The sequence below is a fragment of the Mirounga angustirostris genome, unplaced genomic scaffold, assembly GCF_029215605.1.
Source record: "Mirounga angustirostris isolate CCGP_5_RB_7025 unplaced genomic scaffold, mMirAng1.0.hap1 SCAF_2, whole genome shotgun sequence".
Taxonomy (NCBI): domain Eukaryota; kingdom Metazoa; phylum Chordata; class Mammalia; order Carnivora; family Phocidae; genus Mirounga; species Mirounga angustirostris.
In genome coordinates this window covers 101801253-101819979 of record NW_026991710.1, presented here as the reverse complement: position 1 = coordinate 101819979, position 18727 = coordinate 101801253, and the positions used below count along the sequence as shown (strand labels likewise).

The 18727-nt window shown below is 34.4% G+C and overlaps 1 protein-coding gene across 6 annotated transcripts in view; it reads right to left on the bottom strand.

Annotated features, from left to right (window-relative positions):
• BLTP1 (bridge-like lipid transfer protein family member 1) overlaps nt 1-18727 on the bottom strand; it is a 205881-nt gene that overhangs the window by 117341 nt on the left and 69813 nt on the right. For 5 of the 6 annotated variants that reach the window (XM_064585020.1, XM_064585015.1, XM_064585019.1 and 2 more), the window contains exons 23-28: nt 14466-14645; nt 12160-12288; nt 9174-9293; nt 7988-8268; nt 2980-3230; nt 76-334 (exon numbers count right to left, since the gene is read on the bottom strand). In XM_064585020.1, coding sequence (XP_064441090.1) covers nt 76-334; nt 2980-3230; nt 7988-8268; nt 9174-9293; nt 12160-12288; nt 14466-14645 — 1220 coding nt within the window. The remainder of the gene's footprint in view (nt 1-75; nt 335-2979; nt 3231-7987; nt 8269-9173; nt 9294-12159; nt 12289-14465; nt 14646-18727) is intronic. The other variant, XM_064585016.1, reaches the window with a different exon arrangement.

The window sequence follows — 18727 nt, the reverse complement described above, 5'->3', positions numbered from 1 at the left end:
TCTTGCCAAAATTTTAAGTAATTATAATCTTATTATAATTTCTAATCTATTTTCTGAATGTAACTGAATACTGACCTTGCTTGACCATCATCTCTTTTTGCACTATGCAAGAATTCTTTTTGAACCAAGTGGTCATCAGCAACAGAAGAGGGACTTTCCTTTTCTCCGGCCAATAAAGGCTGTGCAGCACTAGAACTACTATTCTCTTCTGAGGAAGAGGATGAGCTATGAGATCGTAATGGTACTTGAAGACTAAGGTGCTGAGTTTTTCTTTCTACTTCTATTCCCACTGATTTGTTTTCCCATTCTTTCCTCTTCATGCCATTCACATTACCTGAATAAACAAACAAAAAAGTAGGTTACATGAACATAATTTCAAAAGCAATTTATGAAAAATAAGAGCACTTAATCCAATTCCCTATTTTTATGAATATAATCATTTTTTAAAAGCACAAATATCCAATTTCACATAGCAATATGCTAAACACTGTAGAAAGATATCTACATTAAATATGGGTCCAGAGTCCATAGACAGTGAATTTTTTCTTATTTTTTTAAACTTTATTTGAAAATTTTCAAACTTACAGAAAACTTTAAAGAATAATACCAAGCCACCATATTATCTTTTACTCGGAATTACCTTTTTTAAACATTTTGCCACATTTGCTCTAATATATATAATATATACATAAGACTTTTTGAATTAAGGGCAATTTGCAGACATAGTGACCTTTTATCCTAGATAGTTAAGTGTTTATTTCTGAAGAATAATATGTAATAACTATATAATTATTAACTTGGTAAATTTAGTATTCATACAATACTGTTATCTAATCTACCATGTGCTTTCCAATTTTCTCAAGTGACCCAATAATCTCCTTTAAAGCACCTCTGCCCCTTCCAGTACAAGATTCAATCTAGGATCATATATTATTGCATTCAGTTGTCATGTATTCTTTAATGTGGAACATTTCCTCAGCCTTTTATAAGACATGTTATGTAAACTGGGGGTGGGGGGGATGAAAGGAGAGTTCTAAATTGCTTAGATTAAAAAACAAAACAAACAAACAAACAAAAACTCCTGCCCAGTTTCTATTCTCCTCCAGCCATTCCTGTGTTACCCAAGAAAGAAGAACCCGTTAGTAGGAGAAAACACCTCTCTGAGCAGAATACAGTTCTAGATGGAATTTAAGGGGTAAGAAGACTGAAGAACTTACAATATAAGTAATATTATTCATTTCTACTACCACAAATGGAAAAATCAGAATAAATGTCAGAAGAAAAATGGGTTTCATTCACTTCTAAATGGTAGGAAACTAGTGGTCACTGACCTTCCAAGGAAATCCTGCATTCTACCATGTGTCCTCTAGATTATATCTTAACACTGCTTATCTATACTTGGCTCCTAGAAACTTCAACAATCAGAAGTCAGATACTTACATAGGGGTTCATTCTATAGTAAAATCACAGTGATTTGGGAATTATAGCTCACTCCTGAAAGAATCAATAGGAGATACAATCTCTATTATACATTATAAGACTTATAATGAGCTCTGCTTTGTTCAGTTAGAGAATTTGCTCTCTTCACTCTTTTATACCATGTGTAAATTCCCTGTAGATTTTCTTCCTTCCCTTTGTGATGGTTAAACTTTGATCTGCAGATCAGAAAATCAAGCAGTGTTTATAATTAATGCCAGCTGTAGTATGGTAGAAAGAACACTGAAGTGGCTTTGATGGCCCTGATTCTAGTTTCTGCTTAGCCATTTGATTTTGTGCAACTCCCTCTCAGTGATGAGCCTCACTTTCTTCACTATAAACAAGGAAAATACAGAACTCACATGGTAGCTTGAAGATTAAGTGAGAAAATACCTGTGAAAACCTTTAAAAACAAACATTATTCAAATATAAGAAAGTAATATTGTAAGAAAAATGATAAATTTTATTTAGCATCTTCCCTACCCTTTAAATGTCAAGAACTTTTGATGTTTGCAGATTTTATAGGATAATCTGCTCTTATTCTAGGCAAAACTGCTGAAGTTAAACAACCTTAAATAAGATGTACATACTTATGTATTAATATTTAGTGAAAAATCATTAAAGCAAGAGCTTGGTATATGTAGTTCAGCTCTTTCTTCTAAGAGCTCCTTATACATGGGAAATCAATGAACTTTTAAAGTTGAAACTTCTTTTCTCCCTTTTTGTCTACTGACAAAAGGCAGTGCTGTTAATGTTTTTGAATAGATCAAGGGAAAAAGGCTAATATAAAATATAAACTACCAAGATTTTTCCACATTTCACTTCTTGACAGCATGACAACTTAAGCAGTAAATACTGCACTTAACTGTAGGAACATACAACTAAAAAACCCAAAGGAACATCCACTTCTGAAGTCTCCAGAGAAAAGATGCTAGATAAATCTAAATCTGGTATACTTAAAGCCACCATTTACTGCTCATATCACACACTTGCGTATTTGCAAAGTTATCCTACAGGGTCTAAGGCCACATTTCTCTTCTTGACATGTTCAATTTTAGTGATAAAAAGAGTATCTTGCAAACTAGTTGGTAATATGAGGGCCAACAGTATAAATATTACTACTGATAAGCTTTCCTATAAAAGTAAACTGGTAAAACAACTGTTACCTTGAAGCACAGCTATTCTTAAGTAAATCTCTGGAAGCTGAGGTCTAGGAAAATGATATACAAGGAAATACTCAGAATAAGCTTGTCTAGGAAAATCACCAATGTCAACAATAGATCTGAAGGGTAGGCCTACTTTTGCCTTGTGTAACTGTAAAAAACTCACTAGTCTTCTCTGGCTTTAGTTAAATCACCTGCAAAACAAAGGAAGATTATACTGAATTCTACCTATAAGACCACTCAAAGAATTGAGTTGAACAAAGTAACACTGAACTTCTCTCAGAATGGCATATGGATAAAGATAAAGAAGATTAGCACAAGTAACAAAATAACACATTACCATCTACAATTTTGGGAATTTCTTTAGTAATAATCCATTCTCCAGGCTGTAGCAGAGACTGTCCATAATACATATCAGACTCTGCACTCGTGCTTGAAAATGCAGAACTACTGGAAGGTGTCAACTCTTCAAGTTTGAAGAAATCAAGGCCAGTTACTGTGCCACCAAAGAATCTGCAGCCACCGAGACAACCACACTTGTTCCTACACCTCTTATTCTTCAGGGTATCATCTGGCCACAAAAACCACAACCTAAACAGAACCCAAGACAAAACAAACAAAAGCAACAACATAACAAAAACTCATTAGGAATAAACTTTTTGGCAGATAATTAAAATTAACTGTTAATATTTTTAAAAGACGAGGTAAACACAAACACAAAAGCTTATTTTACTGTGGAGTGTCTAACCATTTTGTCTTTCTTAAAAAAAATAGTCTCACCACGGTGAGATGAAAATAAGTAGGAACAGAAAGAGAGATACAGCATACCTAAAAAAAAAGAACTAAAAGAAGCAAATATAAAGATCAGACATTTAAGTTCAATTTAAAAACAGTAGTAAATATTCTCAAAAGGACTAAAAATTTTAAACATTAATGTAAAAAATGGACAAAACTATTGGTACAGATTATACCAAATACATAATTTATCACCGTTAGCATTTCAGAGCCTATCTCACATGGCAAATACACCAAAATACTCTAAATGTAGGGCAAATAAGAAATCTATTTCTCAATAAAACCAAAATAATGCATTCTTTATTAGAGGAAAAAACTGTAATAATTTTGGAATAAGGACTCTGAACAAACTATTAAGAATTAGGACAATGGGAGAAAATGTGTGTAAAATTTTGTGGGTTCTGTGAATGATCCACACAAAAGCCCGTCAGTGTATTAACTCTCCTACTTTCTTAAAAAATATATTATATAATACAAATATGGGTGCTATATCTTTATTCCTCTTTTTTACCTTTAAATAATAAAATCACCTCATAGTAACAGTCTTTCTAAGTATTTTTACGTGCATTATCTCACTGGATCCTCAGGGCCCTCAAGGAAGACAGAATAGGTATTATCATTTTCATTTTACATTCACTCATTTATATTTCTTGAACATATTTATATGTGCCTAGTATTGTGCTAGGTGAAACTGACAGACACAGTCTTATCCATAAGAAGTTCAGAGTACAGAGGCAAAGGCAAGCCACAAACAAAATATCTAATCATAAATTATACTGAGTGCTATGAGGTAAAAACAAAACAAAACAAAACAAAACCACAAGGTTTGGTGACAAGGAAAACAGAAGGAATCTTTCAAAAAGTAATATTTGAGATGTGAAAGATGAGATGAAATATATCAAATAGAAGTGAAACATCAGTCTAGAGGACAGAAGGAAAAATATGTGAGAAAGCCTTAGGATTAGGGAGAATCTGACATATTACTTTAGTTAAACACTATCAAATTCAAATCACTTCTCTATTTTAAAGCATTAAGATTCAGTCACTCAGCAAACTATTGTAAGCGCTAACAAAATAAAAGACCTTACATATTCCACACACTTTTTTAGCTCATTTGTGTAGCATAAAGCTTAGTAAAATGCATGGGTTTGCATTCATCTAGACATGGGTTCAAATTCCAGCTGTACCACTTAGTAACTCTAGGACCTTGGTCAAATTAGTTAACATTTCTGAGCTTCAGTTTCCTTAACTGTAAAATTGTGGTCTGATATACCTAATAAGACTGTTTCGAAGATTAAATGTAAAGCACCTGATATAAAATCTGGAATATAGAAGTTGCATAACAAATGTAAGCTCCCCTTCCCTACCTTTATTACAATCCAATGCACTAGTTCTCAAACTTTAGCTTGCATTAGAATCACCTGGAGGGCTTATTATACTATGGAGAGCAGGGCTGCACCCCCAGAGTTTCTGACTGAGGTCTAGTAAGACCTGATTATGTAAATTTCTAACAAGTTCCAAGGAGACACTGGTGGTGGTGGTTTGGGAACCATACTTTTCAAAAACACTAAAGAAACTAATGACCTGTGTGTCCAGTAACTTTTCCAGTTATATCAAAAAAGAATACGTGTAGGCTCCAAAACTCCTGGGAAACAAATATGCACAAAGGCAGCCAAAGCTGAAGGTCAATGAGTTATGTTGGGAGGGCAATTCCCAATATGCCCTAAACATCCCTACCTGTTCTTGTGGGTATGCCAAGATTGCAAAGCCCTGACCAGGGCTTGGGATTGTACTGGCAGTAAACAACCTAAAGAGATGAGGTAATATCTCACCCTGGAAAAGAGTAGGTTTGCTTCCACTTATTATAAAAGTGATAGAACCCTTAAGTTCAATATTCCTCTTCTATAATGTATCCCACTGTGTGTAGATATCCATCATGGACTTTTTTGTGTCACCTCCAAAAGATTCATGAATAGGGGTACCAGATATATCAAATAAAAATAAGTTTGTCCTATGCAATGTATGGGACAATATGACATACCTACATTAAAAAGTTATTTGTTGTTTATCTGAAATTCAAATTTAACTAGGCATCCTATATTTCATCTGGCAACCTTACTTGGAGGGCACAGGGAACCCATAAAAACACATATGACTCTGGTTCATGCTTTTGTTGTAATAAAGTCCTTTGTCCCTGACCAGGAGTCTTGTGTCTTCTGGCAGCATCCATGAAACTGTGGCAGGCTAACTTGTTAGCTTGCAAGTAGGATAAAATCCCACTCTTCACAATTTTTAACCAAACAGAGCACTGAAACCAATCTAAATAGTTGGATTTACTTGAACACCTGGAACTTGAATCACGTGGTGCCATTTCCTTTGCTTCATTAGCACCTTGTTCTACCATCTGACCTAATTAGACCCAGGCACTTTGTTCATAGTAACTGGCTTCCTGAGCAATAATTAACAAAGAAACCAAAGTTTTTTTAAAACATTATTTCTCACACATGAGCTTCCATACTCAGGTTTACAAGATGTCAGGATCTTAAAGTAACTTAAAAGATTAATGTAATCTCAGTAAAAAACTCAGGATTTTTTAAAACAAGAATAACACTTCTTTTAGGAAATTAACAGATGAAAATACCTAAACGTTTGTGATGAAATGGAAAAATAAATGTGTATTAGGTATAAATTTTTACCCCTGTATTTGAATACATATTTGCAAAAAAAAAATCTATTTACACCCTTGGCTGGATTAATACAAACACACCATTCAAAATCCAGATACAGGGGCACCTGGGTGGCTCACTTGGTTAAGCATCCAACTCTTGATTTAAGCTTAGGGTATGAGATCGAGCCCCCCATCAGGCTCTGTGCTGAGCATGGAGCCTGCTTAAGATTCTCTCTCTGCTCCTGCCCTCCCCCCCAAACATGTGCACCCATGTACACGCTCTCTTGTTCTCTATCTCTCTAAAAAAAACCCAAAAACGAACAAAAAAACCAGAGTTTTATATGTTAACAACCAAAAAAAGAATAGAAAAAATAAGAAAATACAGGTGCCATGTGATTACTAGCAAAAGAAATATTTTCTCAAATTAGTATGAGAAATTACAAAGGTTACAAACAGACATATTTGAATGCACAAAAATCAAAGTCTGTACATAAGACTAAAAAAATTTAAAAATGAAACAAATTGCAAAATATTAGCAACAGGGACTATTGAAAGGAGATAATCTATAAAGAGCTCTTAAAAATTGGTAAGAAATACACCAATATGCCAATAAATATACATAGAATAGTAATATGCAATTCACAAATAAGGAAATAAAAACCACCAGTAAATACATGAAAAAAGTATTAATCTCAGAAATAAAAAAATGCAAAATAAAACAGAAATATCATCTTTCAGTTATCATATAACACATAAAGGATAGCAAAGATGCAGTGAGACACAGATTCTCCTAAAAAGCCACTGGGAATATAAAGTGAAATAATCTTTCTGGGAATTTGGGAATGCATATCAAAAGGCCCAGTTTTTAGCACAGTCACACCCCCCTTCTAAGGAAACTATTTAAAGGGAATTTAAAGAACATGTGGGAAAAGATTTTATGTGCAAAAAAATGTTCCTCTTACTATTATTTATAATGAAAAATTCAGAAACACTTACCTATGTATTTAATAAATAAGGGCAATGGCTAAATAAAGTACAATATATCTTTTTGATGAACACCATCAAACACTATCATTTGTTTGAAAGGAAATTTATAAAATTTTCGGTCATATGGGCAGATGCTTAGGATAGAAGTTCAACACAAACATGCAGAATTTATAAATATAGAATGATTTCAAGTATAAGAAAGATACATTAAAAATATGGGGAAGAAATATGACAAATTCAGTGTGGTAAGGTTATGGCAGTTACTTTCCTTTATTTCATAATAGTTTTCTCAATTTTTAAAGTAAGCTCATTTAACTTTATAATGAGGGAGATGGGGATGGAAAAAAGTTATACTGGCATTTTAAATGGACATGATTTAGTAAGAGGCTCTGGCTACTTTTTAAATGGCAGATACAATTATTTCTTAATGACTGTTTCTTGAGGATTATACTCCCTTAGTCTCCCTTGCAGTCATGAGAGCTCACAAAAGGAAGAGTTTTGTAGAGTACAAGGTGATAGCAATGATGTTTTCTAGAAATGATGAAATCAAAGTGGAAGGCTGTGGTGAGAGAGAAAGGGGAGTAGTGCTGTATAAAACGTTATTTGGGAACTAGTAATTTAAACTCATTTCACTGCTAATACACATAGTATGGGCTTGGAAACACGATAAAAAAACAGTGTTATTTCCATCAACCATACCATTACCAGAGATGAGATATACAACATATTTACTTAAATATCAGGTTCTTATACCTCCACTGAGGTGTACCCAGCACAATCATATTTGGTCTTTATGTAAAATGTTCCTATTCCATTCCTAACAGTAGAATTTCCTCTATAATTATAAGGTAATTTTCGTCTGAACTTGGGACCATTAACTTCCTTAAATTTCACTTACCTCTTAGTTCTGGCATCATGAGTTTCTAAGAAATGTCTCTGAGCCTCATGTTTAGAATGATGATCAGCAGCTAATGCAATATCAACAGTAATGAGTCCTAAATTGGCTGACCCCGCTTCAAGCCAATAGGCCCTCCGTAGTACTGCAGGCTGAAGTCCAACTCTGGAATTATTTAATTGTTCAATGTACTGTCTCACTTGAAAATCCTGAATTGCAGCACTTATTCCTTCCCCAACCGACTGATTGTGGAGATTACAGTTTGCAACTCGAATTGCACCCATCTAAATTGCATGAAGAAAATGAAATAAAACTGTAGTTTCTGTATTCTTAAGCAACTTAGAATAAACTACAGAATAGTTATTTATTTCCAAATTGCATGAAAGAAGGAAAAAGAGAAAAAAGGGAAATAGAAAAGATAACTGCAACAGAATAAAAGTAGACATTCAGTTAATAAAAAAGAGGATAAAAGGAAAAGAACATAAGTCGAAAGGAAAACAAGAGAAGGAAGAAAGAAATGTTGGTAGTAAGTAATAAAATCACAGACTTTTAACAAGGTTTAATTTTAAGCAGTAACCCACAAAGCAGAGGTGGCAAACAAATGTTTTCAGGAGCCAGGCAGGATATAAATGTACAAAACCTAAAGGCATTCAAAATCAAATCTTTCAAAAACACTACCAATTTAATCCCTGCCATAAAAGCAACCTCCAAGTTTATATCCCTGCCATAAAGCAAAGTTATGATAATTCAGTTAGAGTAAAATAGTAGTGAAGAAACAGACTGGAAGAGAGCATGGACGAGCCAAAAACAGAAAGCTATCTCCTGGAATTGTGTAGTGTTTTGTGAGATGGCAAATTATAAATGTGTGTTCTACCTCAAGAAATGGAGGTTTGGGGGCGCCTGGGTGGTTCAGTAAGTTAAGCGACTGACTCTTGATTTCAGCTCAGGTCATATATCAGGGTTGTAAAATAGAGCCAAATGTCTGGCTCCACGCTCAGTGGGGAGTCTGCTTCTCTCTTGTTCTCCCTCTCTCCTCTCCGCCACCCCTGCTCATGCTCTCTCTCTCTCTCTCTCTAAAATAAATAAATAAATCTTAAAAAAAAAAAAAAGAAGAAGAAAAAGAAATGGAAGTTTGGTTTGGTAGAATGGAAAAAGAACTACACTGGCCAAGAAATAGACAAAAGTGTACCTTTAGATTTGTAGCACAGCCATGCTCCACAATATAAATATCTGCTCCATCTACTGCTAAACGAGTCATAGTATATTTCAAATCATCTGAAGTTGGACAAGGCCCAGGAATACAACTCAACTAAAAAGAAAAATAATTGAATATTTAATCCTCACTATCAATTCACCATTTTGGTACTTACATCTGCTTATTTAAATAAAATTTTGGTTACATGTGTATTTTTAAAAATTAGTCAATTAAATCTCATTTTTTATAATGATAAATGAAATTATCAGTAATTAAAGTCTTACTAATTAGAAACTAATCATAAGTATGTACATTTTCATTCAAAAGGGGAAAAAAGCAAGTCTAAATTGACAGAATGTATAACTTGTTATTGAAACTCACAAAGAACAAAGTAAAATGATAAGTAAAGAGTGTCACAGGATTATAAGAACTATACAGGAGTTTAAAGTTGTAAGATTTTCTTATGAGTACTCTATACTACACAAACACACAACTTGTTTTTACAAATATATCAACTGTAAATTTTATTATGATATCGAAGGACAATTGACACAAATTTAATACTATTTTATTCCTGAAAGAGATTTGGTCATGGCTAGGTTGGAAGAAAACATACACTTCACCTACTCTGATGAACTTCTTGGGGAAATGGCAGCCCTGGAGTAAATTATTGACTCAATAGCATGCAAATGTTCATTAGTGGCAGAGCCAGAGTAGAACACAGGTGTCTTGCATTATACTCAGTGTTCTATAATAATAAGGCATACCTTGGAGAGATTGCGGGTTCCATTCCAGACCACCGCAATAAAGCAAATATCACAATAAAGCAAGTCAAATGAATTTTTTGTGGCTAAAAATCAAAAACACAAGAAATAAGAAGTGTTGGCGAGGATGTGGAAAAAAAGGAACCCTTGTGTACTGTTGATGGGAATGCAAACTGGTGTAGCCACTGCAGAAGACAGTATGGAGATTGCTGAAAAAAATTAAAAATAGAACTACCCTATGATCCAGTGATTGCACTATTGGGTATTTGCCCAAAGAATATGAAAATGCTAATTCAAAAGGATATATGTACCTCTATGTTTACTGCAGCATTATTTACAATAGCCAAATTATGAAAACAGCCCAAGTGTCCATTGATAGATGAATGGCTAAAGAAGATGCGATATACATACACACACACACACACACACACACAGAGGAATATTACTCAGCCATAAAACAGAATGAAATCTTGCCATCTGTGACAACATGGATGGGTCTAGAGTATAATGCTAAGCGAAATAAGCCAAAGAAAGACAAATACCATATGATTTCACTCATATGTGGAATTTAAGAAACAAATGGACAAAGGGGAAAAAAGAGAGGGAGACAAATAAAAAAAATAGACCCTTAACAATAGAGAGCAAACAGATGGTTACCAGAGGTAAGTGGGCTAGGGGATGGGTGAAATAGGTGAAAGGGATTAAGAGTACACTTGATAAGCACTGAGTAATATATGGAATTTTTGAATCACTACATTGTATACCTGAAATTAACATAATACTATATGTTAACTATATTGGAATTAAAATAAAAATTAAAAATAAATACTATTAAAGATTAAAAAATGAATTTTTTGGTTTCTCAGTGCATATAAAAGTTATGTTTACACTTTATACTATAGTCTGTGCAACAGCCTATGTCTAGGAAAAATGTACATGCTTTTATTGATAAAAAATGCTAACCATCATCTGAGCTTTCAGCCAGTCATAATCACTATTCATAGATCACTGTAACAAATAATAATGACAAAGTTTGAAATATTGCAAGAATTACCAAAATGTGACATAGAGACATAAAGTGGGCAAATGCTGTTGGAAAAATGGTTGATAGATTTGCTTGTGGCATGGTTGCCACAAACCTTCAACTTGTTAAAAAACAAACAAACCAACAAAAACCACAGTATCTGCAATGCACAATAAAACAAGGTATGTCTGATTTCCCCCACACAAAATAGACCTAAAAAACCCCGATCTAAAATGACAGAGGCACATCAATGGTTGCATGGAATAATGAATGGCTGACTGCAAAGGGACACAAAGTAATTTTCTAAGGTGATAAAAAATGTTCGATTTTTAAAAATTTTAATGCAACATAAAAGCTTTGAATCGTTAAAAAAAAAAAAAAAAAGAGGAGACACCTACAAGTATGTGTGATTTACCCATAAGGAATAATTGGTTGACATATAACTAAGGATTCCCTAGATCCTGGCAATGTGTTTATAACAAGAAAAAAATAATTTTATCACTGATTATTGCGGTTTCCTTTATTGTTAGTAAAGAAGCAGAGGTTACAGATATTTTGGACATAAAATTAAAAGCAGGATAAATTGTTTTCAGTTCACACTAATATAACAGTAAATAAACATAATATGTATAACAAAAGAACAAAAGGATAAACACATATAGGGAAGAAATCAGAAAGGAAAATGAAATTGTTTACAATGGTTATCTCTACATTATAGAATCAGGATAAAAAAAATTTTTTTTAAACTGCCATGTTTTCTTGGCAAATGCCAACATTACTAACCACATTACAAAAGAAGAGGTATGTTCCAGGGAGGTCTATAAACAATGTCATGTAAGGAATTTAACCTTCCTCTTGCTTCAGTTTCTAAATCTTCTACATAAATACACAGCCATATCCAAAAGAATGTAATAACATAAGAAAACATGAGAGTTAACAATAAAAATGTAAAAGGTAAGATATAATCTTTATAATATCTACATTTACCTGTGAATTTATGTTTTAATAATTACCTCATATATTAGATACTTGCAACTAAATAACAACTGGCTACAAATCTGCAAAATAATTTTATTAATTGAGAAAACTGAACTATAATGGCTGTGTATTTGATTTAAAACTGATATCTCAATCTTTCATTTTAAAAAATCCATAAATGTTTATAATACTGCTAACATATTTGTTAACATACCTTGGATTCACAGAACCGACGGTCAAATCCATGCTGACATATTATTACTGATTTAGGTCTTTCCAGTTCATACTCCCGACATACCACATGAAAAACAAATGTCTGTCCCCACTCCAAGAGAAAAGCTAGCTACAAATAAGCAGTGACAGGTTGACAACAGTGTTAGCATTCTAAACACGTGTTCAGAGTTCAAAAGCTTATCAAGAATATTAATACAGTTTGAAAGAACACAAATGCTGTTTTATATCTGCTGCTACATAATCCACTTTTTAGTCAGAATCATGATTTTTCTACCTTGACATCATTTATAAGCTTATGTTACTTCTCGTTTGTGAATGACAAAAAATGCATGACAACTTCAGCACGACAATTCAACTTCAGCAACTTACAGAGTAAGTACTTTCCTTCAAGGTTATATCTTCCTTCTTACATATCTAATCGAAATCCTCTGCACAGAAAAGCACCTAAAATTCTCTATCTAATAATAAACAAAGCTTGGATGTGAAATTATTATCTAATTATCATAGTGAGTTACAATTATGGAAAATCAGATTTTTGAAGATTATAGCACTTTTGTTTATGTAAATAGAAACTTAGGTATATATCAATTCTTCATCAAATCTTCAGTTTACAAAAAAACCCTTCATTTTATAATTGATTAGAATTGTTAACAATAAACACACTAAAATATGGGTATACATATTATTCCCTTAAAAAAAGTACAAATTTAAACTATCAGAAAACATGAATTTCACTTTTAAAACATATAAAGAATGGAATAAGCATTAAAAGCACCTATGGATTCATGAAACACTAGAAACAGTGATGTCAAGATTCTAGTGAAGAAAGAAATGTTTCATCTTCTAATAACGGCAACTTATGAACATAGATACTAGCAATTGTTAGATTAAAGAAATTGTGTCCAGTCTTGCACAATCAGCATGGCTTTATTTTATGTTTGTTAAGGAACAAACTTTTTTATATATATTTCAGTCTTGTACATTAGAGAAAAGAGATGGTGGATAATAAGGAGAGGATAGTTATCAGGCCAATGAGCACTGAATAATTTCTTTCCATTTTTATACATTCTGTTATATATTTTATCTACTTTTAATATAAACTATCCCTTTTCCATTCCATTTTCTTATTTATAGAATCTTAATTTTTGCTGCCTTCTAAAAATTTCTTGTAGATATGCAAGGTATCTAGAGTCTTTATCCACCTTCTTGTTGTATTTCCTACCTATATATGTTTCATACACATTCTGTAATTTTTATTAAAATTGAGTATGTACATTTCACACATTCAAGACCATATTCCAGTTTTTCTAAATGCCAAGATAAGTATGCATATTATCATAAATATATGGATCAATAGGTGAAATGTTACACTAATATGGCTATTTGGCTAAATTTCAATGGTCCATTTCTAGAGCTAAATGACCCTTATGACTTCTGAGTCTTTTTTTTTTTTTTTTTAGGGATTTTATTTATTTATTTGAGAGAGAGAGTGAGAGAGAGAAAGAGCACAAGAGGGGGGAGTGGGAGAGGGAGAAGCAGATTCCCTGCTGAGCAGGGAGCCCGATGCGGGACTCGATCCAGGGACTCCAGGATCATGACCTGAGCCGAAGGCAGTCGCTTAACCAACTGAGCCACCCAGGCGCCCGACTTCTGAGTCTTCTAAAGATTAAAGGGGACAAGAGGAGGAGGGGGATTTTATCCAGAAGGATCACAACTAGCACTCTAGACCAGGTTTACTTACCAGCAAATTTCTTTTTATTTTTTTAAATCCACATCATTAACAGCAGATACAAATGATGTTATCTTGCTTTGAGACATGACAAGAACCAAACTACCTAATCCTGAACACCATAAACAGTATTTTCAAATCCTACTTAAGAAATATATAAGAAAGCAAAATTCTTAAAAAATTATTCCATATACTGGGAAAAAAAGAATTTTTCAACAGTGGAGAAACAACTAATGTAATTTTAATAATATATAAAATTTCCAGACCAGTTCTCATACTGAGTTTTTCCTAAAGTCTTGGTCTTGAAAGTGCTATGCAGAACTATAAAACATTACACCCTTCAATTTTATGTGGCTCAGAAACGTGAAACTTGTCTCTGATTCATCTATTGCTAAGAAAATTCTGAATGGCAAGAATGACTCTCATGCAAAAAGCAGAGTTGTCTGGCCATCAGAACACCATTAGTGAAAATGCAATGAACATTCAAACAGGCATACAACTTACTCTTGGCAAAGTGGGTAAGCAAAGGAAAAAGAAAATAAGTCAGAGAATCCTACCTGTGGTGCTGTGACCTTAGCTGTAAGACTTCCAGCCTGCACATCAATTAACCATGCATATTCTAAGGAATCACTTCCCAAAGGAAGACCTTCTGCTGAGAACATAGCATGTGCTCTCAGCTGGAGACCTGACAAATTGATGTGACCCTCCCTGAGCACTTCATCCACAGGAGGTCGCTGCTGAAAACAATAAGAAGACTGTTAGAAGTACAAGAAAATCGGCATTATTATTTCTAGTTGTTTTTTTTCTCCAGAGACTAACAGTAAAAACATGCTATCTGGAAAGTAAGACTCAAGGATCCATAAGATCCTAACACAACCTTGTACCGTAGAGTCTCAGTTAAGCTTCTTTAGTGACAATATTCACAAGAGTTCAACTGCAAAGCAAAATAGCAAAGTCCTAGAAAGAATGAGACCTCTCTGATAGAAATGAATGGCTCAATGAATAAAAATAAATTAGTCCTCTGACTGACAGGGAATGTAAGAGACCAATCTTAGGTGGAAAGACAGGAATAATGAGATTAAATACTAAAAAGAAAAGAAAAAAATAACAGGGGAGAACAAAGACCATTAAGACCATAAAATGAAGAACGAGGGAAGAAAGCCATCTTTCATATAGATTTTGAGGACTACATAAATATAAAAAGGATAGATTTATCTTACAGAAATTACATACTTACTACTAAAAAGCAGCAAATATTTCAAAAAGAAAAGTTCTGGACTTACAAAGCTAAAAGATATGTCCTAAAATAGGGTATTCCATGGCACACTAACTAGTTCCACAGGATATTATTAGTAATACAGAATCAAATAGGTTTGGCAATGCCCTCCCTACCCATCAGTCACCAATTTCTGTAGAATCTACCTCCCAGTCTCTCAGAAATGCATTGATTTTCGGGCGCCTGGGTGGCTCAGTTGGTTAAGCGACTGCCTTCAGCTCAGGTCATGATCCTGGAGTCCCGGGATCAAGTCCCGCATCGGGCTCCTTGCTCCGCAGGGAGCCTGCTTCTCCCTCTGACCCTCCCTCCTCTCATGTGCTCTCTGTCTCTCTCATTCTCTCTGTCTCAGATAAATAAATAAAATCTTTAAAAAAAAAAAAAAAAGAAATGCATTGATTTTCTTCTATCTTCACCACTATCATCATGGTCCCAATAATATGACCTCTTGCTAAGATGTTTGCAGAGCCTCCCAGCATTCACTTTTACATCTCCCACCTCCATCCTCTACAAAATAACCACAGAGATCTAAAAAGGCAAATTTTATCATGTTCTTGTCTCAAGACCATTATTTATTATTTCCTCAATATTTCTCTTCTCCACCAGGTTTATTAGGGTAAAGACTATTTCTGTCTTGTTCACCATTTATCCCACTGCACCTAACAGTGACCACAAAAGGAAGATAATGCTGTGTATTTCTTCACAGCAAGTCTTTTCAGAGAATTCAATATACTAATATACATTGAGACAGTTCACAGGTATTTCCCAAACTAATTTTATTACAGTAGTCTTTTTAGTATGTGTATGCAGGCCATCTGCACAAGGAACAGTGTTAGCATTCTTTGTTTCAAACATTTTAGGAAATGTATTCTTAAAAAAAAATTAAGGATATGAGCTAAATCAAATTCATAAGGAATTCTTAAAAGGAAATTTCTAATTACGACTATAATAATAACTCTAGCAGCTCTTTTTTATTTTATTTTCATCTAAGCTGTGTGACAACATAAAATCACCAAAATTTCTCCAGGCATTAGTTTCCTTCTATTTTTTATCTGAAGAAGCTGGGGAGGATGGTGAATAAAGATCACTTCTGGCACTAAGTTTCGATAATTCTCAGTATAAGATACTTCTGATTGATATTTTTTGAGCTCAAAAATACATATACATCTTGGCTTGTCCTAAAGATAGAGCCTATCTAGTACACCAACAAAGATCATATTCTAGATTTTATTGTGGGGTTGCATCATATTGTGGGCTGAATTGTGTCCCCTAAAAAGACACATTCAAGTCCTAAGCCCAGGCACCTGTGATTGTGACCTTACTGTATTTGAAAAAAAGGGTTTTAGCAGATGTAATCAAGTTAAAATGAGGTTACACTGAATTAGGGTGGGTCTTAATCTAATGACTGGTGTCCTTTTAAGAGGAAAACTGGGACACAGAGACATATCGAGACAATGCCATGAGAAGACAAAGGCAGAGATATGCATCTACAAGACAAGCAATGCCAAGGATTGCTAGCAACCACCAAAAGCTTAGAAGAGGCAAGGAGACCCTCTCCTACAGCCTTCAGAGAGAGAGAACATGCCCATGCCAACACTTTGATTTCAGAATTCTAGGCTCCAGAACTGTGAGAGAATACATTTCTCTTATTTTAAGCAACTCGGTGTGAGGTACTTTGCTATGACAGCCCTAGGAAACTAACATACATCATAAGATGCTCATAAATTAAAAGGGGATGGTTCATAAGTCGGACACAATAATCTATCCATCACCTCAGATCCTTAACCTTGAGGCCCTGCATTAAGACAAATGCTATCAGGAATAAGCAGCTAAATCCTGGAGAGCTCACCTGTACCAAAGGTTTCAAATTTGCCCAGATTCACCAGAGGAATCACTATCTAGGGCAGCTATAGTCTTACAACACGTATTTCTTAAATAATAAGACTTGAAAGTCAAAAGGACTCTTTGACCCATGGGCTCCAAAATGGATCTTGTGTTAATCAGGCATGAAAACATTAATCTCAGGGTACATCTCCATCAGCGCTATTGGGTGATCAGGTGCATTGTCAATTAGCAGTCATATTTTGAAAGGAGTCTCTTTTTCTGAGCAGTAGGTCTCAAAAGTGAGCTTAAAATATTCAGTAAACACTGTTGTAAAGAGATACACTGTCATCCAGGCTTTTTTGCTCCACTGATAGAGCACAGGCAGAGCAGATTTAGCATAATTCTTAAGGGCCCTAAAATTTTCAAGCATTGGCTTCAATTTAAAGTCACCAGCTGTGTTAGCCTATAAGTAGAATGTCATTCTGTCCTTTGAAGTTTTGAAACCAGGCACTGACTTCTCCTCTCTAGCTATGGAAGTCCTAGATGGCATCTTCAACTAGAAGGTTATTTCATCTACTTTGAAAATCTGTTGTTTAGTGTAGCCACCCTTCATTAATGAACTTGGCTAGATCTCCTGGATAACTTGCTGCCTCACCTTGCACTTTGGTGTTATGGAGATGGCTTCTTTCTTTAACCTCTGAACCCACTTCTGCTAGCTTCAAACTTATCTTCTGTAGCTTCCTCACCTCTCTCAGCCTTCACGGAATTGAAGAGAGTGAGGGCCTTGCTTTGGATTAGATTTTGGCTTAAGGGAATGCTGTGGCTGATTTGATCTTCTATCCAGACCACTGAAACTTTCTCTGTATTAGCCATAGGCTGTTTTCCTTTCTTATTATTGGTGTGTTTATTGGAGTAGCACTTCTGATTTCCTTGAAGAATTTCTCCTTTGCATTCACAACTTGGCTAACTATTTGGTGCAAGAGGCCTAGTTTTCAGCTTAGCTTGGGTTTTGACATGCCTTCCTCACTAAGCTTAATCATTTCTACCTTCTGATTTAAAGTGAGAAACGTACAATTCTGCCTTTCATTTAAACACTTAGAGGCCACTGAAGGGTCATTAGCTGGCCTAATTTCAATACCTTTTTGTTTTAGAGAATAGGGAGGCCCAAGAAGAGGGGGAGAGACAGGGGAACAGCCGGTTGGTGAAGCAGTCAGAACACGTGCAATGTTATCACTTAAGTTTGCCATCTTATATGGGCACAGTTTGTGGCACCCCAAAACAATTACAATAGTAACATCAAGATCAGTGAACACAAATCACCATAACAAATAGAATAATGAAAAAATTTAAAATATGTGAGAATTACCAAATGTGACAGAGACATGAAGTGCGCAAATGCTGCTGGAAAAATGGCTTTGATAAACTTGCTTGATGCAGAGCTGCCACAAATCTTCAATTTGTAACAAATGCAATATCTGCAAAGTGCACTAAAGCAACATGCAATAAAATGAGGTATGCCAACTATTTCAAAAGTCTGATAAAGGAAACACATTCAGTGGCAAAAATAAGCATATATTAGGTATTAAGTTTCAGCTACTAAGAGGTCAGCTGTGTTGAATATATACACATGAAAAACTTAAATTCTATGTAGAAAAATATGGTCATTTATGGCAAAAGAGTTGCAAAGGGGGTAAGCTATTTTATATAAAATGGTCAGTTACT